The sequence below is a fragment of the Haliotis rubra genome, unplaced genomic scaffold (genome assembly GCF_003918875.1).
Source record: "Haliotis rubra isolate DU_JTF1 unplaced genomic scaffold, ASM391887v1 Scf57, whole genome shotgun sequence".
NCBI lineage: Eukaryota > Metazoa > Mollusca > Gastropoda > Lepetellida > Haliotidae > Haliotis > Haliotis rubra.
In genome coordinates this window covers 559207-586460 of record NW_025767268.1, presented here as the reverse complement: position 1 = coordinate 586460, position 27254 = coordinate 559207, and the positions used below count along the sequence as shown (strand labels likewise).

General features: G+C 37.5%; 1 protein-coding gene and 1 long non-coding RNA gene across 2 annotated transcripts; one reads left to right on the top strand and one right to left on the bottom strand.

Moving 5' to 3' along the window:
* The first annotated feature begins 138 nt into the window (after positions 1 to 138).
* LOC124254267 (phosphoethanolamine N-methyltransferase-like) lies at positions 139 to 26942 on the top strand. The gene is made up of 11 exons (XM_046688182.1): positions 139 to 216; positions 16936 to 17113; positions 18236 to 18391; positions 18815 to 18951; positions 21249 to 21397; positions 22218 to 22394; positions 23090 to 23179; positions 23545 to 23763; positions 24327 to 24458; positions 25916 to 26032; positions 26453 to 26942. Exons 1-11 carry the CDS (start codon positions 201 to 203, stop codon positions 26576 to 26578), a joined length of 1497 nt encoding a protein of 498 aa, XP_046544138.1. The 5' UTR covers positions 139 to 200; the 3' UTR covers positions 26579 to 26942.
* Positions 4736 to 13441, bottom strand: LOC124254322. The gene is made up of 3 exons (XR_006892454.1): positions 13336 to 13441; positions 12819 to 12820; positions 4736 to 4745 (listed from the first exon to the last, which is right to left on the bottom strand). It is a non-coding gene; the product is annotated as an uncharacterized LOC124254322 (long non-coding RNA).
* Positions 26943 to 27254: the final 312 nt, after the last annotated feature.

Here is a 27254-nt window from a genome sequence, read left to right as displayed (position 1 = left end):
ATGAATGATCGCTTCAGTTAACAAAAGAATATTAACATTTGCATTTAGTTAAGCTATGATGTGAATCAATAATTGGCGTTTTCCAATCACGTGTTTATCATATTGTTATTGTACTGACTACAACCCCGTTCTTCGCTCTCCTTCTCAGCCGGAACGTGGACTCACTGACGCATTTGTCAGATCCCATCTAGCCGTTTCAAATGGATCAACATGACTGTAAGTAGCATTTGTTTTATCCTGACTGACATGTCCATGAGTTTAGGTAACATTTTCATAAGCATGATTGTCCTATAACTATTTCCCCTTAATTCTGTGATAAGACAAACTTATCACTAGTGTATGTGTTTGCTTAGTGTTTAGAAGATGCTGTACAGTTACTTGGCTGGGCTCCGTCCCTTATTAACATAAATGAAATGCACCATCTTTGTTCTTGTACATAAACCTCGCTCAGTCATTTGTTTTGTCTCCCTAAAGAACACAGTGGTATTACCAAGTGACATCGCATCAATAAAATAACCTTGATGATTTATTCTTTTGATTTAAACATATTTTATTCACAAATGTGAAAGGGATTGGGGACAAGTTATCCAACTTAAAATACCCGCTCCCTAATATTTACATACATACAATTTCAATTATATACATCTTAGGAAAGAATACAGAGAAGAGATAGGAAAGTAAAAGAGAGAAGAGAGGAAGGGACACGACTTATGTGATCACTCAAAACGTTTTGATTGATGAATAAAAGTTTGCACACATTTGAAAATGCATTCATTCTGTTGAATAACGTTGATGCAAGGCATTAAATGTTTTCCGCCCAAGAATTTCATAAGTGGACGCAGAACATGTAACCATATGTTGTTGTTATAGTATTAAACAACCATATGACATGGCATAACATATACAGTGAACACAAAATCAGTATCAGAAAATGTATTGTTGATAAATGAAGTCGGTAGGAATATTGAAGGTGGTAGGAAAATACGAAACTAAATCTTGGCATCCGTGTCTTCAGAATGGTTGTAATTAGTGATATCATTTTAAATGCGTTCGTGTACGTGCCACTACGAGTAACAGTGATGGAATTATTATTTTAAGACGATGAGTGAGTGAGTGAGTGAGTGCACTTAGCAATATTCCAGCTGTATGGTATTTACGGTCTGTAAATAATCGAGTCTGGATCAGACATTCAGGGATCAACAGCATGAGCATCGATCTACGCAATTTGGATACGATGACATGTACATCCTTTAAGACGATGAAGTTTCGTTCCTTATATTCCATTATGCTGCATCAGTGGTCATGGAAATTACACAACAAGATGTCCAGCAAAAATTAAAAAGTAAGTCTGCGCAAACAATATTTATTCAATCTCAACATTTCCCTATCCCAGCCGGGTAGATTTTCACGTCGAAAATGGTGAAAGCTTGACCTTCATTCTTCGCACACTGCCTATATAACACGCGATGTAGTGCAAAAGAAGTTTACATTAGAGTTATTTGGATGAGGAAGCTAATTAGAGACTCCCTAAACAGCCTCAACTTACGGATTGAATAATATAAGACCTACAGCATTGCAAGGACAATATTAACTGTAACAATAACCCGTGTGAGATGAAGCAGAATGGCGCTACCCATCAGTGAAATACAAACCAACCAGATACTTCCCAGCCTTCAGGTCGGGTAAGAGTAACAGGCACCGATCACAGGCCCTCATGTCTTTGCGAGGATAAAAGATTTTAACAAATATAACAAATGTGAAATGATCTCCAACCCCATATGCCTTTCTTTAAATTTTTTTAAAATCTTTACTACTAGCAAAGACACGAGGAAATTGATATCATTATTCTGCAGACGTTCTTCCCACCTGTGTCATGATAAAACATTGAAGGCAACACTGCTTTGGAAACGGTTATCTTTTAAAGAGCATAATTACACATGGATGCAAACGTGAAAGGTCTGTTATCATAGAACATTCTGAATGAGGGTAACCGATAGTTATATATCAGCGAGACCTGAGTGTATGGTGACACGTTGAAGAAATAGTTGAAGGCAAGTTTAAAGAATTATTTTCTCAAACAAACTCTATTCTATTCTATTGTATAATTGGAGTGTGTACATCTTACGAGTTTATTAATATTTATCCCTTGTAAATAATAGAAATCTGAAAAGCCTCGTCATCGGGCACTGGGTACAGTCACTGCCTTGTCCTGTTAACAGTTTTTATTCATTTATGGTAACAAATAATAAGATAATGTTTGAGTTTTATTTATCCCTTTTTACCTTCAGGATTAAATTTTCAGCTCTGGTTTATGTATATCAACAAATAGACAATAAAATGCCCTTTTGACAGTATATCGTTTATGGTGATATAGAAAGAAAGCCAAGCAGATCAGAGCAAGTATAACGAATACCACTTTGACATTCAGGCAGACAAGGAGGCGATAGACTTAACTGCTAAAGCAAAACTTCCAATTGTTAAGAAGACTCTGGGTCCTACACTTAGTGTTGCCTCACCGTCTGCATTCCGGCCAAGTAGCTTGACATGACCTTGGGAATGTCGCTGCTGCTCCAGAAAGTTGGCCAAGCTCTTCACTTCCTTTATATTTCTGACTGTCGCAAGTTTATGAGACAGATAACAGAAATGTGAAGCAATTGATTTTACCTCCATGGATGCATAGCTGTGTTAATACTTTAAGTATGATAAAAATAAACCTAGGAGTTTAACTTTTATAGTGTGCCAGAAACTGATAATCCCGACATCCAAATCTAGGTGGTTTCTTGGTTGGTCAGCGCCATAACCATTGTGATGGCTTTAGTAGGTCGATGAATATAACATGGCTGTAGTTTCCAAATCCTTTGCTCAGTTCCTAACAAGTCTATACTCAATTCAAAACAATTCAACTTCAAAGTAACATGTCATGCACTTCTTCAACAAAAAAATGACAAAACCTTCAATACAGTTGACTTGACTTTTATTCTTCATCAGTCCTTGAATGATTGACATTAATATATATGATGATGCAGGTCCTCAAATCCTTAAAGAACCACTAAACTTTGTTTTTTTGTTACTCTTTTAACCATTACATATGAAAGATTTGTGGTTAGTCTTATGCGGAACACCAAATTTATTCTTTAAAAACTTGTGGTTAATTAATACCGAGCGATTAAAAGTGGCCAAAAAGTCGCCTGCTTCCCTCTCGCCCGCCAACGAAACCACAGACAGGTTACGTAACTCTGTCGCCAGAGCACTGCAGTGACGTCATATGAGGAACGATTTTCAGTTAGTTGTATAGAAAATGTGTAGCACGCTCATCATTTTGATGATTTCTCGACATCAACGACGACATGCCGAATCGTTGCTTTGTCGTCAATTGCTCCTAGGGGTCGGGCGATGGTGTCCCCATGCACAGATTTCCACAGGACCCCGCAGTTCGTGCTAAATGGGTTATGTTTGTGAGTGCGAAGCGAGCGTTATGGAAGCCTGAAACGATATCTTACTTGTGTTCAGATCGCTTCACGGAAGTTAAAGAATCAAAACTACTTACTAGTTGTAGTAAAATATGCATATGATTGATGACCATAAAGATTTTCTATGACACAACTTGTAACATAACGATTTCTTCCTCGGAAGTGAGGTTGTGGTCGAAGTAACAATAATATTGTAAGTAGTATTATATTGACACCCACCTCGCTGCCACGAGAGAAATTGTTATGATATACGCTATGTCATGCAAAATCCTATTGGCCATCAATAAAATACATATTTTACTACCAGTAGAAAGTAGTTTTGATTTTGTAACTCGGTGAAAACAAACCTAAATACCATTTATCCTCAGACTGGCGGATGTTCCCGACAGGGCGCCGCCATTTTAAAAATAAAAATCTGTTAGAATTAATGAGATTATAGTTTGTTTTCATCAAGTTAGAAAATCAAGACTACTTTCTACTCGTAGTTAAATATGTATTGGAATCATAACCAAACGGATTTTGCATGACACAACTTATAACATAACGATTTCTTCCACGGAAGCGAGGTGGGGGTCGAAGTCACAATACTGCGCGATAAATTTCTTGCTACATTCACATGGTTAATATCCACTCACCAGTATGTAGATACTAGTCAATGTGCGTCTTTATATTTGGTCTTATAATCCTAATTAGTTTATTATTACACTTGTATGCATTTTGAAACTAAATAAAAAGCAGACGATCTGCTGATACTTATAGTGAATTTATAACAGAACTGTAATATCTAGACATTTTATAGTTTGCCAATGTGAATCATAATTCGCACACACACCCTAGTGCATGTTGTCTGTCTCATTACACTTCACGGCGAAAACAATGATTCTGTTGAATGCTACGACAAATGAATAAAAACAAAATGCAAATATTAAAATTAAAACAGATTAAAGTTATAGGAACAATATCAGGCCATTACCTTGTTCGAGGAATGTATCCATCAATATCCACAAAACTGTTCCAAATGATGTGTCTTTTAACAGTTTAATATACGAAAAAGTGATAAATCTTTTCAGGTATTGGTGTATTGTCTCATTGGTCACCCAAGATAGCACACCTGGCAACTAATTGCATAATGTCCACCTTTCTTTAAAAACAGTAATTTAGTTAGCCAATAATGGGCAATCAATCAATGTATTGCAGGTTAATCCTTTGAAAGAAGGACGTTGTTTTTACGCAGACACCGACACGACAGAGTGTATTCAGTATAGATTATTAAATCTACATACATAAACACTACCTTTTGACAATTCCGCTGTGTAAGATAAAAGTAATTAATCAATCAGCGTGTTATCGGTTAATCCTTTGATCGATGTTTATAATGTTGAATATTTACTCCAGACACAAGAAATGCCAAATGGGAACCTTTGTCGAGGTAATCTAAGTGTGTTACCACTAATTATACCTGTTATAAATTCATTAACTGACCATCAAGTGAATGATGACAAATAACATGTGTAGGTTTATACCACCTAGCACGGGTTACAACAAGGGAGTATTAATTGCTGTATTGCATGTGAAAACGTATGGGCCGACACTGTTTTGAGAATACAAACAGATTTTTACATGACATGATTAAATATCGAGGTAAAAAATCACAGAAATGGGATCAATTTGGATCAGTCATTATACAAATAGGGCCTAACGACACCTATCGATTTTGACAGAATCGTCTATGAAAACAAGTTGTAACTCGGAAACTAGGCAAAACAGGAGACAAAATTAAATGACAGTAGATTGTGAGAACATATAGCTTTCATTTTCCACAACAATTGTCACGATTTCAGGTTTGTACAAGCCTGTAAACAAGATAATTTAACCCCTAAAATGTAGATGAATTCTGCATCGGCCCTCAAAGCTATTCCTCATATGACGTCACAGAGGCGCGCCGCTCTGATTGGTTGAAATTTCGTTCGCGGGTGAGAATTGTGCACTGTTGTCAAAAAGGTCGATTTAAGTCAATTAAAGGTCGAAATGAGTAGTTTTAATGACGGGGTTTCATTTATAACGATGCCAGTTAGTGATTTATGTATTTGTACCCCCTAGGGTTTATGTGACCTTTAAACATATAGAGCCAACACTCCAAATCCAAATCCACAAATTACACCATTACATGGAATCCCTCTGACCATGTGCTCACATCTCTAGTCATGTGTCAACTCATAGAATTACTTCCCTTGGCCCCTGGCTGGAGCTAACTGTCTCAAAATGTAGACCAATTTAGTTTCGCACAAAAATTAAAGTTTTGACATAAAAATAATTCCAACTCATAATTCTGGCCATAACAATGGCAATGCCACTTTGTTTTATTCCATATCGATCCACATTTCATGTTGTATACTTTAGGCTTATATATAGCATTTCAACAGATGAAGTTAGATATAGATATATGTTTCCGAGGTAAACATATCTGTCAGGGCTCCAGATCATTTTTCAACATCAGGAGTACGTACCCCTTATTTTTTCAATATAGGAGTACTGGAGAAAACTTAAGAGTACATTTAGAGCACTGAATGGAATTTAATGGAGTATCAGTAATCTTGTGTTTCGTTTCATATATGCACCACAGCATTGCTACTATTGCGTAAACAGGTCAATAAACAATAATCAATACTTTTTCTGATAAATACGTCTGTAAATGACCGTACACCATTGCCGTGGTGCGTATCTGCTACGTTTTCTAAATGATTTCCTACCGTATCGTGCACATGCCGATCTGGAGCCCTGGATAATATCTATTGTGATAAAATTCTGTCTGGTTTTTAAATAACAGCAGCTATTGTAGCTACTTATCTGCATATGTGACCAATGTGAATTCAATAACAATTATATGGAAGTTTTACGATGTAAATGAGGTCATCTCTGTCATGTGAATTTCAAAGTAATTATCAAATAGTGCAGCTGTTGTCAGTAGTGTTGAAACCGTGATATTTACATAGTTAATTGTAGACAGTTGGCAAGAATGCATTGTTAATGTATACATCGCGGGTCTTTAAACTCATTTTCCGATGTTTGAGTGGGACATTACCGAACTTTGCTTTTTATGTCATACTGTCACTTTTTGGTACTACCCGGCATTGAGCTGGAAAATATATCTCCTTCCCGTCTTCTTTCTTCTCCTCCTTGGCAACTGGTGAGACCAGAAGTTGACCTAACTCTGATAAAGTTTAAGAAATCTGTAACTAATTAATTACAATATAAACCAGAATATAATATATTAAAAAATAAATATAATACATACAAATCCTTATTTACAGATGGGTCCAAGGATGGTGGCGCGGTGGCATGTGCCACTGTCATTGGATCCAGAACAATATCTTCTCGACTACCAAATAACAGCTCTATTTTCACAGCAGAAGCTAACGCCATATTAACAGCTCTTAAATATATCAATAAACACCGTAAATATAAACAATACATAATATTTTCCGATTCTCTTTCGTGTCTTCAGGCTATTAAAAATCTTTATTGTAAACATCCACTTTTATTAGAAATCATTGAATTGTATAATGAACTTGCTACTGGCCAATGCGACATCGTCTTTTGTTGGTTACCCAGCCACGTTGGCATTTCTGGGAACACAATGGCCGATCTTGCTGCTAAGGCAGCACTCAACAAATCTGTGACACCACTTCTGATCCCATACTCTGATTACAAAGCTGCTATTAGATCTTATATCCGTGATCTGATGCAAAAGAAGTGGGACACCCAAGTAGGTATCAATAAATTACATGCAATAAAACCAAATATCGGTTACACCTACTTGGGTTGTCAGTCCAGATTTGAAGAGGTCATCATACGACGATGTCGTATTGGCCACACAAGATATACTCATGAGTACCTATTAAAAGTGAGGATCCTCCGTTTTGTATCCCTTGTGATGAAAGAATCACGGTCAAGCATGTCCTGCTTGACTGTGTTGAATATTCCATCACAAGAGATATCTATTTCAAATCCCAAACTATGAAGGATCTTTTTAGTTTTTTTAGTAATATAAGTTCTCATTTAATTATTGCATTTTTAAAAAAAAGTAGACTTGTTAAATGATTTGTAAATAGATACATATTTTATTATTGTTAGTTTAGATTAGTAACTGAGATTGTTAGTGACTGTGCCCTCGGGGGGTTGAAGTAGCGTAAAATTATTGTCCTCCTGAGAGGGTACGTAAGTCCGAAAAACTTTCAAAGTAAAATTTTTACGTACCAAGTTTTCAAACGTAGTATTTTTGTTCTTTTAAATTTCGGCTAAATTATCCTACAATCGCCAGCGGCTGAAGGGATGGTGTAAATCAAGCTAGGGTCCATGCAGGTAGCAAAAGTAATGTAAGTCCCCATGGTTCCTAGTATGGTGATCTACCTTCAGTTGTTGGCGATCTATAGCCTGTGTTTTATATTGTATTGTCTTCTTTTATTGGAATGTTTTAGCTTTGTTCGCTAGTTTCATATTATCCCTGTGATTATCTAGTATTTTTACTGTCCATCGTCGACAGGTTTAATCTTCAAAATATTTTCACTTTTTATTGTATAAATTGTTTTCACTCACTCACTTTTGGTACTACATACTGTCGCATGTAAGACTTCGAGGATATTAATTTAACTGTGTCAGCTTTTTAACTAACATCAAACGTTAACTAATGTAATAGTGGAAGTGTACCATGCATTAACGTGAAAATGCATAGCATGAGCATACAATGATGAATATTATTGCTTGTTTTGAATCCCTTTCCCATTTAATGATCAGTATATAATCCGATTTTGGTTCTAGTAAATTAATTCATGCCCAGGGCCCAAAAGAGAACCAGTTTACATATATTTGCAATAAAATGTGACCCTTATTTCTGCGCTTGATATGGCGGTGGGGGAGCCTAGTGGTTACGGCGTTTGCTTGTCACGCTGAAGACCCGGGTTCGATTCCCCACATGGTGTGAAGCCTATTTCAGGTGTCCCCCGTCGTGATATTGCTGGAATATTGCTAAAAGCGGCATAAAACACAAATTGTGTTTATTTCCTTCTTTCTCTGTTTGTGAATATAATTATTGTTATGGATGTTCAAACGGCCGTATTTACTGAAGCAACAAGCATTGAAAGTACAACTAACCAAACATTCTTCTGCCCAGAATACAAATGTAGCTTCAACAGTATAGTAATCGTTCAGCTTACACACATCCTACAACACAGAGAATATTGTTGTTACAACTGTAAACGTCTATCTACACCGCACCCATTTTACAAGAATAAATGTTATCTATAAATATTTAGATCAATGTCAATTATATTCAGAAATGTCACTTCATGTATTTGGTATGAGACCACGTTACCTAGTCTTGTCGCGGCTGGGTCTTCAGTCGACCTGTATTTTCTGGTGTAAAGACCTTTGACTGACATTGAGTTTGACGAATATGTATAAGGTCTGTGAGCCAAGATGTATCAAACATTACAGTGAGAGGTGATGTGTGGTCCTGTGTGCAGAACCCAGGCCACAAGTCAGTTCAAGTTAAGTAATGATGGTCACGAAGAATCCTTATATTACCATTTATCAGTCCATTCTAAATGAGGATTGAATATTCTGATTGTAGTCATGCGGTCTTCGGCAAATACATAACGTGATGCATAATGAGCAGACAGTTTATTTGACTGCATATCATAAAAGTGTCATGTATCAAAGCGAAAAAGTAGAGGGACAAATACAGATCCCTGCTGCACGCCTGCTGCTAAATGGTTTATTTTGGAGCACTGAAAATTAATTACTGCTCTCTGGATTAAAAGGCATGCATAGCATTTCAATAAACTTCCATTGATGCACACTGTGTCTAATTTTAATTAATAATACCTTGTTTCATTAAATATCATATCAAATGCCTCCAATGCCATGGGTAAAATGTGTGAATCCCATTTCTGGTGTCCCCCGACGTGATATTGCTGATATATTCCTGATATAGCGGCGTAAAACCAAACTCACTCACTCACTCTTACGGACAGAAAATTGTGCCATATAATGTATATTGCAGTTTATGTTCTGTTACAACACAGGTGCAATCCAGTTTGCGAACCTGTTTCTGGTCACACACAAAAAGCCCTCATTGTTGATACTTCCTATTTCACCATCTGCACCATAAACGGTATCACTATTAACCAAGGGAAAGGAAGAGGCGACCAAATACGATCTGAGTAATTATGTAAATGTAAGATGCTGTCACCCGCGTGATATTGCTGGAAAATTGTGTAAAGCAAAACTCACTCACTCTTACTGACAGAAAACTATGTCATATAATGTATACTGCAGTTTATGTTCTGTTGCAACACAAGGGCAATCCAGTTTGCGAACCTGTTTCTGGTCACACACAAAAAAGACTCATTGTTGATACTGCCATCTGCACCATAAACAGTATTACTATTAACCAAGTGAAAGGAAGAAGCGACAATATATGATCTAAAGTAATTATGCAAAGGTAAGATTCTATAACGTTTTACTTTCCTTTCAAACATTCATTCTGTCGACTTGCATGATCACGTTTCCCTTTTCATACCATGGATATGATCTGTTTTTATAGTTATCTGAACGTATGTCAGAGTATGTTAATATAATTTGTGTTTATACCCATGGTGTCAGATGGGGATATTCATATTTGTCAAATCTTTGAAGGGCATTGTGAAGTGGAATGCATAAGATAATTTTATGCAAGCTCACCGATGAAGGAGCAAGCATACACTCCGACACGTCGTGTTATTCACAATAAAGAAGTTAACATCCATAAATCTTGCTTTTCTTATTCATATTGTGATTTGAAAAGAAAATCATTGCAAGTCTTGCTTGTTCAAATACTGGACAGTGGTATTCCAGACATCACCACTATATTTGACTGAACATGAAATCAGTTGATGCATCGGAATGAGACGTGAGAATTTGCCTCACTCTATGTAGGACCTCCAACTTGAAAGCTGCCACCTCGTTTCCAAGATAATATTTATAACCCCTGGTAGAGACCGTAATCATGTTACGATCGACACGATTTCAAATAGATTCAAATAGTTTATGCTTCTTTCTGAATGGTACATTTTACCTATGATGAACATTTAAATTTAAATTTTAACTTGTACCCAGTTTGCCTCAAGACCCAATAATACTAGATGAACTCTTGTAACATATGTTGCTATTCCACCTCATCTTGTCTGTATGGAACATATACATGCAGGTAATACAATATCACAACCATTAGAGAGTGCATCTAGTCTGCATACGTCTTATAATTGGTAGATTACATTACCAACAGCGACTTTTGTTAGTGGCTGTAACCTCAAAGGTGGTCAAGTACTGTAAAGTATTGTTCTCCCGAGGGTACCCTCCCGAGTGGGTATGTAAGTCATAAAACATTCAATCTCGGTCTAGCAAGCTTTTTAATCGTAGTATATTTGTTATTTTAAGTACAATCGCTGAAGGGATGGTGCAAATCCAGCAAGAGTCCATGCAGGTAGCAACAGTAGTCCCAAGGTTCCTAGTATAGTAATATACTAGATCTATAGCCCGTTTTTAAATTGAATTGCTGTTATTTCAACTTTACATGTTAGGTTTACTTTTATCTGTGATATTCTTGTTGTTTTACTGTCAATTGACGACATGTGTTTATTGTACAAATGTATTCCTTATCACGATGTTGTCACGATGTGCCTGAAATATTGCCGATGTGACGTTAAATATTAACACTCTCACTCTTTGGCCCAGGATGTAACGCTTCACCCCAGCAAGTAATACAAGTATCACGAAATAAAAAAAACTCCTCTAAATATACATAAATAATTGTGCAATATAAGGTCATTAAACGTTATTGCGTAAGCATTTGTGGTAGATTATGCAACCTGTAATACAGTGTCATTGAACTAAGTCAACCCCCATTATCAAGTCTGAATAAATCAATCTTACATGCCAACTTGCAGATAGTTTCAGTGACAATTTGGATTGCAAATGAAACTGCATTGATGAACAGATAATAGATTTTATGATATCCCTTAAAAAGTGCTAGTGTACATTATTCACCTGTATCTTTGGATCACGAAGGGAAATACGTTGATCGTGATGGCAGATAACGGTTATCAGTGGTGAATTCCATGAGTACCGATGTACAATATTTAGTTGCAAGCTTGGATTATAAAGTTAAATGATTAGGTGGTGGTCAGAAGGTGAGTAAAAATACATTGTACAGTCATAATGTTTAAGGTGACAATTTCATATGTAAATGTAAATGAAATTATCTCTGTAGACACGTAGTTTAACGTATTGGTATTATGAGATAACCATATAGGGAGTCTTTAATAAGGAGCCCTAAAATGTTTACGTATTGTAATATTAAATTAACGATTTCTTGTGAAACATATTCAATTCATATAACTGTATCCAAATATAGATCTTGTTTTTCACGATTTAGGTTAAGTTCCCATAGTTTAGAAATTGAAAGAGGTCGTTACTATAACATTCCCCGGGAACAAAGAAAATGCAAAAATGTGTAACTTAAACGTAATTGAAAATGAATAACCCTTCCTACTTATCTGTCCAGCCTACATTGAATTAAGACGTAAATATCTGTTCTATGTTTTTCCCAATATACACAAAATTAATTCGTTGTTATCATCCAAAAATGTAGACATTTCCTTGAACACTGTTTTATGCATTTGACAAAAAGGAAATAAGTTTTTGTCATATTAAGTTTGTATATGCTGTACTAGTCTGTCTCACAGTCCCTGAACCACATTATTTTCCCTACTTCCAAGCCCTCTCTGCAGTGCTACAGCCCTAAATAAAGCAAGTCTAGATTTTCCCCAGGTTCTACCTAGGGCTCCTTTTCAATTTAAATGGGCTTTTTTGTTACTATCAAAATTATATATATTCAGAGACTAAGCATTAGTCTAATGCTGTACATGCTTTCAGTGTTATTACATTTCTGCACCGATGTGGTGATTTGATTGGTAAGGACTCTTTATATAGTATTCCCAGAAATTATTGAGAAAGTTGTTTCGGTAAATATCTAATACATGTATATAAACTATAGACGTTTTACTTCAATTAATATGTTGAGATATGATTCTGTGACAGTCTAAGTGTCTTTTCAGTACTTTCTGTGACCTCCTTGGGTTCATGGCCGGGAAGGCTAAAATCGTGACGCTTCTCGGTTCAATACAATGTTATGGCTGAATGAACACGGCGCGCCTCACTCGCAGGCTCTGACAAATTACAAAGACAACGGTTAACGCGGATGCTATTTAATTTGGGCACACATAAATAAATGCATTTACACATTTCCACGTCTATTCTTCATTATACTTTTTTTTAATTCGACATTAAATTATCATTTTCCATAGTAAAACAATCTACTTCGAGTTTACGTCAATTTGAGAAGTTCAGACACGTGGTCAGTGTAGGCGATGTCCCCGATTAAGTTGTTCACAAGATCGTCCTTCAGGGTTTGGAGTATGGAGTCTAACGACTTCGTAGACGTTTGGGTGTTTCTTCAATGTCCCCTTGTTGATCTTGTGGTAATGTTGGCGCGATGTATTAATTTGGCCTTGAAAGCATCCACTTCGAAGATGAAGTTTGGATCCGCATGATTGTGGTTGTGCTCTGCTGTCTGAAGTCGGTCTCCACTTGACTCGATACATGCAGAACACCAAGCCTCTGTGCACTTCCAATAACTAATGCCTCCCTTCTGTCATCACGAATATGTGTATGAAGGTTCGGTGTCAGTTTGCAACTATCTACTCCCCACATTTATTAAGCTTCCCGATAATTATTGTGCTCTGATGTTTTTTTTCTAATCAAATACATCTGAAATACAAACGCCACTTAAATAAAGTTCTAAATAAGCGAAGAAGATAAATACTCTATTATAATAATTTCTTGAAAATAAATCTATCTACTCCAGACATGGATTATGCCACCGTATCTTTAACTTTGGCGGTACTCCCCTACTCCCTTGGAAATTAGCTCTCCCGGGAAATCCAAAATATAAATGTTATCCTTCCCGGGACATCTGAAAAATATATTTTAGCCTTCCCGGCACGACATCCCTCCTTGACCTGCAATACACGACTGAATACGCCTAGGTACACTACCGATCAAAGTTTGTAGGAAATCGTGTGACAGCGTATCCCAATATTCGACCACTTCTTTCTTCATATCGTCACTATTTGGAAGTCCTTTTGGTTTATTCGGTCCTTCATTAGTCCACACACATTCTAAATCGGGTTAAGATCTGGGCTGTCTAAAACATGAACATTTTGTCCGACAACCACTGTTTTGTGTAGCCAGCAGTGTGTTTTGGGTCGTGATCATGCTGGAAAATCCAATTATCTTCTTAAAAGGTTCGGGCCGTTGGAAGGAGGTGATCACTTTAGATGTCAACATATCGTTCCTTCGTCATATTTCCAGTGAAAATACACAACGGCGTCACTCCACGTGATGATATCCTGCCCCACATGTGAAATTATGGGCTATGTTTTGATTTTCGTCAGCCGTACACCAGTTTAAACGTCTTTCATTTTGTGCATCTTTCATCAATGGTGAGGGAATTCCGCGCTTTTTCACCCAGTTCAGTCTTTGTAATTCTTGTCTGAGGGTTTCATTACATACTTGAGGACTTCCTCTATTAATCATCTCATTTCTGATATTCTCAACGCTTTTCAATTTTCCACTACTCACAATCTGACCAAGTCGACGGCGATCCGTAGTACTGAACTTCCTTGGCCTCCCTGTCCCTGTCTTGTGCTCAATCCCAACTCCTGACTGAATATTCTTCAAAGTTCTGTATACTGTAGACCTAGGGAATGCCATGTCTACCAGCTTACTATTTTGCATTAGTCACACCCCTTTCAAAATCATCTGGAACCAGCTTTCTTTCTTTTCTAGAATGTCAACAAAGGAAGCTGTCTGCTACACCAGGGGAGATAACTCTTGATGTAGTAAGGTTCATTCTTAAGCCTACACGAGTTGCCTCCCATATTGAGTACCTTACCACATAATGTAACACTGACTGACTGAGTTGGCTTTTACGCCGCTTTTAGCAATATTCCAGCAACATCACGGCGGGGTACACCAGAAATGGGCTTCACACATTGTACCCATGTGGGGATTCGAACCCGGGTCTTCGGTGTGACGAGCCAACGCTTTAACCACTAGGCTACCCCACCGCCCCACCTATTTTAAAATTCTATTATCAGTATTAGGAAACAAAGATTTTCTCAATGATTACTCGGAAAACTGTAAGGTCATTACCCGAAGCAGCCCAAGGGTCGTGTCTGCGATGCTGCAAAGCAATTCTGTCATTTTAATGTTTCATCGTTATTCCTAATGGCAATGAAGTATCACCACTGCATATTCTTATAACATACATATAAACATGAATCAACCCATTATCAGACAATAACTACAATATACGACATTTTTATGAATATAGTATTCATATGTTCTAGAATCTATATATCATGAAAGAAAATGTATCTGACAAAACGCGAATTTGTCGAAAAAGGCAATTTTAACAATGGATGACTGAAAATCGGTGACGAAACCAGGTGTTCGTGAAAGGGCGTATATCTTGTTCTACCGATAGCACTCGCATAATTAGTATAAGAAAGTGCTTGTTTGTTTCCCCGACACCACACAACGGCACTCCTACCATGCAAACGATAATGGAATTCAGTAATGATTTCAAACTTTCTTATGGAGCTGGGAATTTGTGTGCACTTCATGCTCATAGACAATAATGCTGTACATAAATGCGCGCTCAGCAGTAGCACATACATGTACGCACACCGCACGAGCGCACACACAGACACACATTACTATTGTTATATATACATGCTTGCGTCAGTTGTTGACAATCTATAGCCTGTTTTTATATTGTATCGTCCTCTATAGATAAAGTTTTTTAAATCTAATTACTAGTTTTAAATATATCTATCTGTGAAAGTCTAGTTGGTTTTACTGTCCTGTGTTGGCAGCTATTTTAAAATGATTACCTTGATTTCATTGCTATATGGTATAATATTGCCGATGCGATGTAAAATTTTAACTCACTCACTCACTATACTATTACATGCTTGCGAGTCAACAAAACGTCAACATTAATACTGATACTATCCAACGGCAAGATTGCTCACAAGGACGAAACCAGCAATGGTGAATAATACTCTTACGCCACATACGGCTCTTTCACTGGCCGATCAAGAGTATGAAAGACACATTTTATGACTTTGAGCTTCAGCATTTGTTCGACACATTTTCTTGATAACGTTTCAGTGATCGACTGATGTCTTTCATCTGTGTTAACTGAAGATACAAGTTCATTGTCAAATCTCACCCTTCACTCTCATAATGTTAGTCAATTACACGTCTTGTGATTGAATAAATGAACTTCACTGACGAAGAATAATCAAGTATCTACAGAAAAAGGCAACCCTCGATAATCTCCAAGGCATACGGTCCGATAAATATCTACTGGTACCCTGGATGCATCTACGGCTCCGTTCGATAATTGAATTACCTCCCTTTGCTGACTTTTTATCCAATCAGGTGTCTACGCTGGGAAGTTGAGCGTACTGATCACAAGGCTTCTATCATAATTCACTTCCGTTTCTTCGGTAAACAGTAATGTTAAGAGGTAGGAAGAGTTCTTGCATACGTTGTTTGAATGTTTCAGACCTGTCAATTAGTTTGTTTCATTTCCCCCTAAATCTGAGTCGCACAGCGATCAAACGTTCGCGGCTGCAGCCAGATCTTCACGGGTCGATCTATGTATGAGACTGACTGACTGACTGAGTTTGGCTTTACGCCGCTTTTAGCAATATTCCAGCAACATCACGGCGGGGACACCAGAAATGGGCTTCACACGTTGTACCCATGTATGGATTCGAACCCGGGTCTTCGGCGTGACGAGCCAACGCTTTAACCACTAGACTACCCCACCGCCCCCTATGTATGAGAATTCACGGTGACAGATAAAAACCCCGATGACTCATCGTCTGTATGACAAGATAGGTGACTTCAACTTTCCTATAGACACGTTCCCATCTGTATCGAGCAGTATTCCAGCACATCCAGCCTTCGGCCTTGGTGTTGACATTTAACTGTTACAAGTTTGAGTTACACTCGAGCATGCTCATTTTACCAAGATTTCAAAGAGCGTCATACGAGTCTTGTTCTATTTTGTAACCTATTAAGGTTACAAACTTCAAGGAAAAGTACCACTTTCTTAACGTTTTATGGTAGAGGTGCAGGACATTTCCAAATTTGACGCATCAGTGACAAAGATGACGTCAGATGCTATTCCATCGTTTAATTACAGTGACACGACCATGAATTCATTAACAACATTGGGAATTTGGAAAATATGACACATGGACCTCACTGAATAATGTTCTACATTAAGGTGACCGAGTGTCCATGGCAGACTACTGGAAAGAATTCTCCACACCATCAGCTTCCGTCGTTGAGATGATGTTGGACAGAGGGGGTGAGAAGCTTGCTGCTTTGGAACAGCCGGAGATACTATCTTATCTACCGGACTTCACTGGCAAAAGGGTGATCGACCTTGGAGCAGGCATTGGGTGGGTACCTTCACTACATGTGTCTCCTAATGATAACAAGGCCATCTAAATAGCGCTGAAGTCCACGCTGCACGGGCATGTTCTAAGCGCGTACGTTGAACCAAGCTGCCTGTGTAGCGCTAGAGAGCTAATGGCCACATGACTTATCCCACCGGGTACCTAATTTTCTACTGGATGAACAGAGGCAATTATGAACAAACTCGCTTGTCTAAGGTGACACCACACGCATCACGTGTGCTTTATAAAATAGCATTGTATTATATCTTGTGCATAGATACGTTAAGCAACGTTGGGCGTGGAGAGTCCTTGGATGGGTGGCCCTGTTTGGCAGCTTGACCCCTGAGAGATTCTAGGACTTCCGTCCTGCGCCACAACGAAGCACATGTGATACATGTGGTCTCACCGGGTTGGGATAAGTCATAAGACTATAACCTTCTAGCGCCTGACAGGCAGCTTGGGTTATCTCTTCTTTGATGGACATATTAGAAGTTGAGTTGATGAATAACTATTCTTCAGCTTGGGTTATCCATTGTAGTAATGAACTCTGACTGAAATGGGCTTCACACGTTGTACCCGTGTGGGAAATCGAATACGGGTCTTCGACGTGAAGAGTGAACACTTTAACCACAAGGCTACCCCAGCACCCCATGTCTTGTGCGAATGGTGACCTCGAAAGTTACAGAGCCATGTCACCGAAAGGCTATATGTGCGAATTACTGACTTCCTTTTTGAACAGTTGGTGTGATACCAGGATATTATTCAAGAGACATAGGCAGGATTCAGATGCAAATATTCCATTGCTGATCATGTATTCTCTCTCCATGCAATATGCTTGTGAAAAAAGGTGGATTCTACTGCTTGTACATTGATTTTTGATGTTCCTAAAGCTTCTGATACTGTTGAGTAGAAAGTGAATATCAATGGGAAAAACGTCAATATCATTTCATGAATGTTTCAAAGCTACCAAGCCGTGCGTTTAGTTCAGATACATTGTATAATTATTACTTCATATATTTATTCCTATATGTTTATTTTTAGATCCTATTGTTATGCTTGGTGGAGATACGTATTTCAATATGTCATCAATGATACCTTCACAATTTGCTGTGCTTGTATTCATAGGCGCTATACATCCACATTTGCCAAGTCAGCCTACAGCGTGTTCGCCATCGATTTCATGAATGAATTTATTGAAAAAAATGAAACTATCAACAATCTCTACAAAAACATTGACTTCCAATGTGGAGACGTCACTAAACTTCAAAGAGACAACAGAAGGTGATTTTTGTCAAGCTGAAAGTTATAATAGATAGTACAGGGGAATAAATATGCTCGTCACCATGATGAGTACGAGAATCCAGCGAAAACGAAAGGGGCAGTGTTGGTCCCCTACTTTTGTAAATACCCTTTAACCTTCTTTACATATGGTGTTCGACATCAGTGATGCCAAATTACTGCACAGTGTCAATTCATTTAACATTGGAACATGATATTATTATTCCAATTATTTGTTTTCATAAAAACCTAACTGCATTATGAAATAAATATGAAAATCATATTCGAAAGGATATGATAATGTTTGCATGACATTGTCCATTTACATGCGGTGTAATCATTGGAACATCTGTTTAGTGTTAATGTTTGTTAATGCATAGGCAAGAGAAAGCCACCCTCCAGTCAATGATTATGCTGACTTTGCAGTGCTGACTTTGTGTTCTCCAACTGGCTGTTGATGTACCTGTCGGACACGGAGGTACTGGAGCTGCTGCAGAAGGTGCTGGAGTGGTTAGATGAGGACGGTTATCTATTCATTAGAGAATCCTGCATGGGTCCCTCAGGTTTGTTGGTAATCAGGAACATTCCAGTTATCTCGCCATGCTGACACACACAACTCGGTTAAGACCAAATCAGTGGATGATAGTGATGACATGCTACCAGGTCGTCAGTTGGTTATGTTAAACTTTAATGGACAAATTACAGTAGGGTTTTACACAGGCGATTAAGTTACCAAATTTCCTCCTAAAACACATTAAATAACTACCATTAATGAAATCTATACACCTTGGCCTCCTTTCACAAAACACTAAGCTGATCGTAAGTCACTAAGGTAACCTTTATACAATTATAGACTGGTGATGAGGTCAATACCTGTTTTTATGGACCCGCGAAAAGCAATATTGACCGAGGACGAAGCTTAAGTCCATAAAAACAGGTATTGACCGAATTCACCAGTCTTTAATTGTTTTATTATGTAATTACCGAAAAAGCTTATAAAAACCAAATCATGTCCATTTAGTCAAGAAAAGTAATTATATTTTCACTACAAACGATAGCCAAAATATACATCATAATACCGAAAGTGTAATCGGAAAGATAGGGCCATTGTGTTTACTCTTGTTCAACCGACCTTCACCTCAAAGAAATTCCCTAATATGTACAAAAACGTTGACGTATGACATCACTACCAATGACCGATTTCTTACAAAATGGCGACTTAGCTGACAAGGGCACACATGATTTTGCGAGGACCATTCCCTTGATTCAGGGATCGTTTGTACATAAATATGAAAAGTGAGTAATCAGAATGATTCCGTCTATCTGTTGACTGTTATATTTTTACATCGTTTTCATTGTAAGTAAGCGAAGAAGCCAGAAATGCTGATAATTACCGTTGTCGTTCTGCGTGATTTTGCGTCAGTCATGGCATTACGCTGCACGGAAACTTTGACAATTTCTTATCAATTATCAAATCATTGCATATTATCTGTTTTTAATTTCCTATTTCTTGCTACGATACCCTTTCCATGCATACTCTAAAGGCATTGAGCCAATGCAAGCAATGAATAGACGACTGGATGTCGGAAAATTTCAGAAAATGCTACGCAGTGTAAAATCGGAAGTTTTTCTTTGTTTACATTTCAAACAAGCGCAGTCTTTCGAGCACTGTTTTCGTTTTCACACTCAATATTTTTCGTTTCATTTCATCTAGACAGTTGATATTGGTCTCAAATGCCATTTGCAATTTAATTCTAAAATGTATGGGGTATTCAGTGATTCATTTGTCGCCGCATTTGAAATATAGTGATGTAATATACGTCTCAATACCGGCCTTCGCGAAAGGTGATTTTGTAAACACTATCCAATATGGCGGAAAGCGCACTTCGGCGTTCGTGTTAGTGTATTTTTGAAAACATCCCAACCGATTCTAAGTTCATCGGCAACGTTTCAGAATATTCATTAGTGATTTCATGAAAAACTAATATATGTGATTATTAATATGCTATTTTTGAAATTCGATACTCCGAGTAATTATCCGACTTTCACATTTCAAAACATAAAGCAAATAAATACATTTACGATGAAGCTTATGTTGAAAGGTGTTTTACATCACTTTAGCTTTGTCTGAGATAATAGTGGATGGTACCAGTAAACAGGAAATCTCCCGCAAAATTCGAAACTATGAAGTATATTTGTGTGCGTGATATATTTAGAATTTTATTGGAGTTCAAAGTGAGGGTTGAGGAGGAAGGACATATATGTCCCTGTGGCAGCCAGGGGGTTTACGAATGAAGCGTAACGGGGATGCCGTCAAGCAAAGCAATCTGATTGCTTGAATCAAAGGGAAGTCAAATATTTACGCTACTTCGCCCACAGGCGATCAGTGTCAAAGAATGTATACGTTTGCTCAAAATTCATGTTTTATAAATGAAGTGTCATGACACACATTTCAACATATTTTAACTTAATTCGGCTTATTCAGAGCGTAATTAAAATATCTCGCCCGTGGTCGTGAATATTTATTTTTTCTCGAGCTCATTATTTGGAAGCTGCAAATGAATGAAAATATGTGTATCATTATGTATATCATTTTATCCCCGAACAGGCGACATATACACGTGACACCTGATTTACACATGATGAACAAACAAATTGTACAAACCTTTAAAGTTTGAACGTTTGGTAACTAATCAATTTTGGCATGGTCTAGTTGCATTCATACAATACTGTGCACTTCCGGCAAAGATCGATGTGTTGAACTATCTGTAAGAAAGCTCTGTGCTGACCAGTGTGTTTTTATTATTGCTCAGATAACAGGTGTCCCCATGCCTACTGAAACAACATAATTTCATTGCAGGTGACTATCCAGTTCGATTCAACCCAACTATCTACCGAAATGCAATGAGATACGAAGCATTATTCGCTTCTTCTGCTATATCATGCGATGAAAACAAGTCATATGGATTTGAATGCGTGATGTCTACTTCAGTTGACGCATATGCTAAGGTTAATATATGTCTTCACAGCAGAGCTGCATGTATTGTCATTGCTGTATAGTAGGTATTGGTCGTAGATGGCTCGGTCATCTAATTTATTGTGCAGAGTAGTGTCCCTTGGGTGTACCGGGAACCTACGATCGTGGAGTCAAATCTCTGATTCTCATTGGTGATCTGCGTGAGTTCTGACACAGCAAGATATAACTGTCGCTGGGTAACATACTGGATAAAGCTTTCGCTCGTCACGTGGATGATCCGGGTTCGATTCCCCACATGGGTGCAACATGTGAAGCCCATTTCTGGTGTCCCCCGCCGTCACATTGCTGGAACATTGCCAACAGCGGCGTAAAACCCAATCTCTGTCTGAGTGTATGTATACATAAAATCAAATTAAGCACTGGAAACCAAAGTGATATAGAATTCCTTTTACAACTTGGTAGTCAAATATATATATACAGGTAAAGGAAGTGTACAACCATTATGCCAATCACTTTGGAAGATTCGGGGTAGATGTCCTCGCCATACCTTGGCGGGTCGTATAGAAACAGGGAACATGTCAGGGAGGCCTGGAAACAAATATAACCACCACATGGTCACAATTGTTTTGTTAACAGTTGAAACAATTTCAGGAATCGCTCTCCTTTTCACTCACTGTTTCCTCAAAGCCAGCACGGCTAGCACAAGCTGCCACACATACACATGCATGCACGTCGTCATATGAAATGAAATTCTCTAGAAAATGAATTCTACTTCATCAAATACGTTTCAGTCACATAATAATGAACTCACTAGTCACAAAGAATTTAACCAGAGGAACTGTGATTTTTCAGGTAAAAGATAACAGAAACCAGATAGTATGGTTGTTGCAAAAGGTTGAGCGAAACAACGGCACCAATAAGGCATTCCTAGAAAGCCATGAGTTACAAGAGACCTATCAACACCGTGTGATTGGATACCAGAAGATGTTTGGTTGTACGATGTTTGGTGACGTCCTGGAGACTGGTGAGGTACATGGTAGCACATCAATAGAATTCAGATTATACGAATACAAGATCAATAATAATCTGTGTTGAATATAGGTATTTGTGATAATAATTGCAACACGTATCTGAACAGGACATATTATAACAAAAGCAAATACATTATGAAATGTAATTATCTGTTTTTGAGTAACTGTTCACAAAGAACATGTATACTGCAAGTTCAAAACACATCTTCAAGAAGATTGTTGAAACATTACACAAAAAAACCCCAATACCATTCCATCAGTGCATGAAATCCTTAGTGAACGAAAATATGAATTTGTAAACAAAACATGAACAGATTAAGCATTACAGCTTTATGACAAATAGACACATGATAAATCCAAATAAGTGACAAATAGACACATGATAAATCCAAATAAGTGACAAATAGACACATGATAAATCCAAATAAGTGACAAATAGACACATGATAAATCCAAATAAGTGACAAATAGACACATGATAAATCCAAATAAGTGACAAATAGACACATGATAAATCCAAATAAGTGACAAATAGACACATGATAAATCCAAATAAGTGATAATTATTTTGAAAAGATAATACCCCAACTCACTTAGTGCATGAATTGCTATGCAGACGTACCCTCATGTCTTGTTGGGTTATTAAATGTGTTGCGAATGCTTGTGTTACATGTAATAAATTGAACTGTTCAGGTGGATGTGGGTACGCTTGACCTGAAACCCCACCACACCGTGTTAGAAGTCGGATGTAGTTTTGGTGACAGATCCGTCGACTTAGCGAAGGTATGATTTTAGAGCCTCTGCATATGACTTTCAATTTACAATGATTATCTTCAGATATGTATATATCTACGGTTAACGTGAATAGTTTAAGATTAGAAATATTTCGTCAAGCTTCATTTGCAGGTGGAATCAAATTAACTTTGTCTGAAATAACATTTCAGTGGTAAAAATCTTGTTTTACTGTATCATACAATTACTATATTTGAATATTTGTGTAACGTGACACCTTTTTGCGAACACCTGGTGTCATAGCTTATTAACTAATTTTATTATACAGCTGGAAAAGCACCATTAACTCTGTCTCTGTCACAGGTTACAATCTACTTATGATATATCTACACTGCAAAACATGGCTCATTTAACAGAAATACGGATGCAAGGTTGTTGGAGTTGCCATGTCCATCATACAAAGGCGCCATGCAGAGAAAAACGCAAAGGAAAACGCCATGGGTCCTGATCAAGTGAAGTTTGAGTTTGCTGATTTATTGAAGAGAAACTACCCGAACGAGTCTTTCCATGCGATATACAGTCGGGATTCCATATGCACAATCGCTGACAAGATGACTCTGTTTGGGAACTTCTACGTTAGTATAACAATTGGAAATCTTTCGGTTCAATATACTACTCCAAAGAAGTGTAAGGAACACCGACTACTGGAATTCTGGGCTTTGCAAATGAACTATACTTGGGTGTCCTTTAACTTGAAATATTACAGCCATGTAAATTGATTAATCGATCATCATACCTGTCCACATTCTTCCTTGTGTATTCATTTGCTGGTGGAGTGAGTGAGTTTAGTTTTAAGCCTCACTCAGCAATATTCCATCTATATGGCGGCGGTCTGTAAATAACCGATTGTGGACCAGACAATCCAGTGATCAACAGCATGAGCATCGATCAACGCAACTGGGATACGATGACATGTGTCAACCAAGTCAGCGAGCCTGACCACCCGATCCCGCTAGTCGCCTCTTACGACAAGCATGGGTTACTGAAGATCAATTCTAACCCGGATCTTCACGGGTATTAAATTTTGCTGGTGGAAGACTTACAAAAGTTAAATATGCTTGGCATATGAACTGCCTTGGTTTAATATGTAATCCATTAAAAGTACTTGTGGAAACTAAACAATATAGCTATGTTTTAGAAATGGCTAAAACCAGGCGGAAAGGTCTTGATATCGGACTATTGCAGCAGCACAGAGGGTCACTCAGATATCTTCAGGAAGTATATGAAGCAGAGAGGCTACACCTTGTACAGTCCCGTACAGTATGGGAAGGTATTTTGTACGCTGCGTTATTAAGAGAAACTTCTTAACTTACACACACCATTTTTTTATAAAGTACACAATGATATTTCAATGTAAGTGTTTTTAAAAATACATCTGATAAGTTTAGTTTTCCTCAGGAAAATATATTGTTTTTAGAAATTAGTATGTAAGCGTTTCAAAGGAGTGCATTATCATTCAAATGTAGGATACTGGTATTTTTAAGACATAGCTGCATATCGACTTAACAAGTCACAATAGCAAATACAGACAGTACGTGAGTGAGTGAGTTAAAATTTAAAGTCACATGGGCAGTATTTCAGCCATATCGTGACTATGAAAGTTGTAAATTTATAAATGTATACATGAAATAAAAACAAACGTATATACTTATCTGTCTGCGAAGGACAGTACAATGACTAGTGTGTCATAGATTTATACTTAAAACTAGCATATAACCATAAAACACCATTTCTAATTTTAACGGTACAATATAAAAAGATACTGTAGATTGCCAACAACTGAAGGTAGATCACCATACTAGGGACCATGGGGACGTACAGTAATTTGCTTCCTGCATGGACCCTAGCTGGATTCACACCATCCATTCAGCTGTCAGCATTTTAGTCACACATAACCATACATTAAAAGAACACATATTCTACGATTAAAAAGGTGGTAAGCATAAATTTACTTTAAATGTTTTGGGACTTACGTACCCTCTCAGGAGTACAATACTTTTACGATACTTTAAAACAGACAGTAAGGGTCAAAGCCTTGTTCCAAATCACGATATTAACTCTGCAGATGGCGTATTATGGGAGTTTATGTTTCCTTCTCTTGACACAAATCCAAACACAAGCAATGAACATTAGTGACCTGTTTCTGTAACAGGTCGTTACAGATCTTTAGTAGATTTGAAGATCAAGATCCAAATATAATTTCCAGAAATAGTAAGGTCATTTCACTATCCTTACTATTTCACTTTATCATCCAAAACTGTGTTCCACAGGAGATATCGCTTGTGTGACATCAAACGATATCGCCTAGGAGATATCGTTTTGACAGTAGATTTTGTACAATGCCCTGACAATGCTATGACGTCATGTACTTGATGACGTCACAATGCTATTATATCGCTGCACTGCAAGTCTAATGGCAGCACCATGTTCAGAGATGTACATTTTTCATTGAAAATTAATGAAGAGTGATGTTGGATGATAAATAGAATCTCACCCTCGTGTCTTCTGATATCAAATATATCAACACTCGTTGATAAAAGTAAAAATATCCTCGGCAAGCCTCGGATATTTGTAACTTTATCAACTCGTGTTGATATAATTGATATCAGAAGACACTTGGGTGAGATTCTCTATATCCTTACTGGTATATTTTGAAAACATGGAGCTGTCGTGATGAAGTGTTCGTGTTTTGAAACCATATCCATGGCTGCTAACTATATCTTTCAGCGTTTTGAAGAAGCAGGGTTTGTAGACGTCAGAGTTGAGGACAAAACAAAGGTCTTCACAGAAGCACTAACTACAGAGCTCAATCAAATCCATAAACGGCGTGCTGATTATATTGGGGTAATCTAATCTTCTGTTGACTATAGATGTTTAACTCAGTGTTGATGTGAGTTTATAAATATTACCAAAACAACATTTACTTTTACGAATCGATGTTTGGCATCGCTTGAATAGGCAGCAAATTAGTATTATATGTCCGTTGCAGTCAAACGGAAATGTGTTTTTTCTGTTAACGCCTCACGCAGGAATAATCTAGCCGTATGACTATAGTTTTGTACACACTACATCGTTACGCGATACAGGTATATGTGGATGTGATGACTGCAGCCACACAACGGTGACAATGACCTAAATTCTTATTTTCTTTTGTACCAAAATAGTTCATGCATACTGGGCAGAATCTATCGGAATAATAGCAACAAAGACAAAACACGCATCTCATTTTACACCTATAATGACATTTCATGGAACAATTTGCAGGATGTCCACAAGAAAGACTGTGATGACATTGTCAGTGACTGGAAGGACACACTGCATCTGACTGGAGAAGGGGAACAAAGATGGGGAATCTTCTGTGCCACAAAACCATCACGTCCTTTGACATAAGGGCAACTGTACATTTCTTTTGAATGACATTTAGAAGTGATACACATAAGGTAGATAGTTTTTATGGATGTCAACATCTTTATTATGAGGAACACAACGTTTCGGAGTATATCCTTACTTCTTCATCACCTAACATCCATCTCCGAAACGTTGTGTTCCTCATAATAAAGAAGTTGACATCCATAAATTCTACCCTCATTAACCGTACATTTCAATTACAAAATGTATTCTAATTATTATTGATTTAACATTTCCACTCATCCAAATGTTTGGAAAGGAACCAATATATTCAAGTACTTGTAAAGAACACGTGTCTTTTTCAACTTTGTACACCTGATGAAGGAACAGGAATTAGCTCTGAAACGTCGTATAAAGAATAAAAAGAAGTTGATATCCATACAGCGTGTCATGTGTTCAACTTTGCACACATTTTCGATCCTAATGTCGAAGAGCTTTTGCTTTTTTATGGCTTATTCTTATCGTAATCCAGTTATCAAGAAGATGCACCAAGACAGTTCTAAGATGATTCATCCTATTTGTTTCACAAACGCCATCAGTTTCACAAAGGAAATCTTTAAGACATTTTCAACTGCGCCAGTCACACCTGAAAGTCGGTATTTGAGATTAAAATGAATGCAGGCATGGCAAATAGGATTATTCTGTCTTGTTTGGGTAT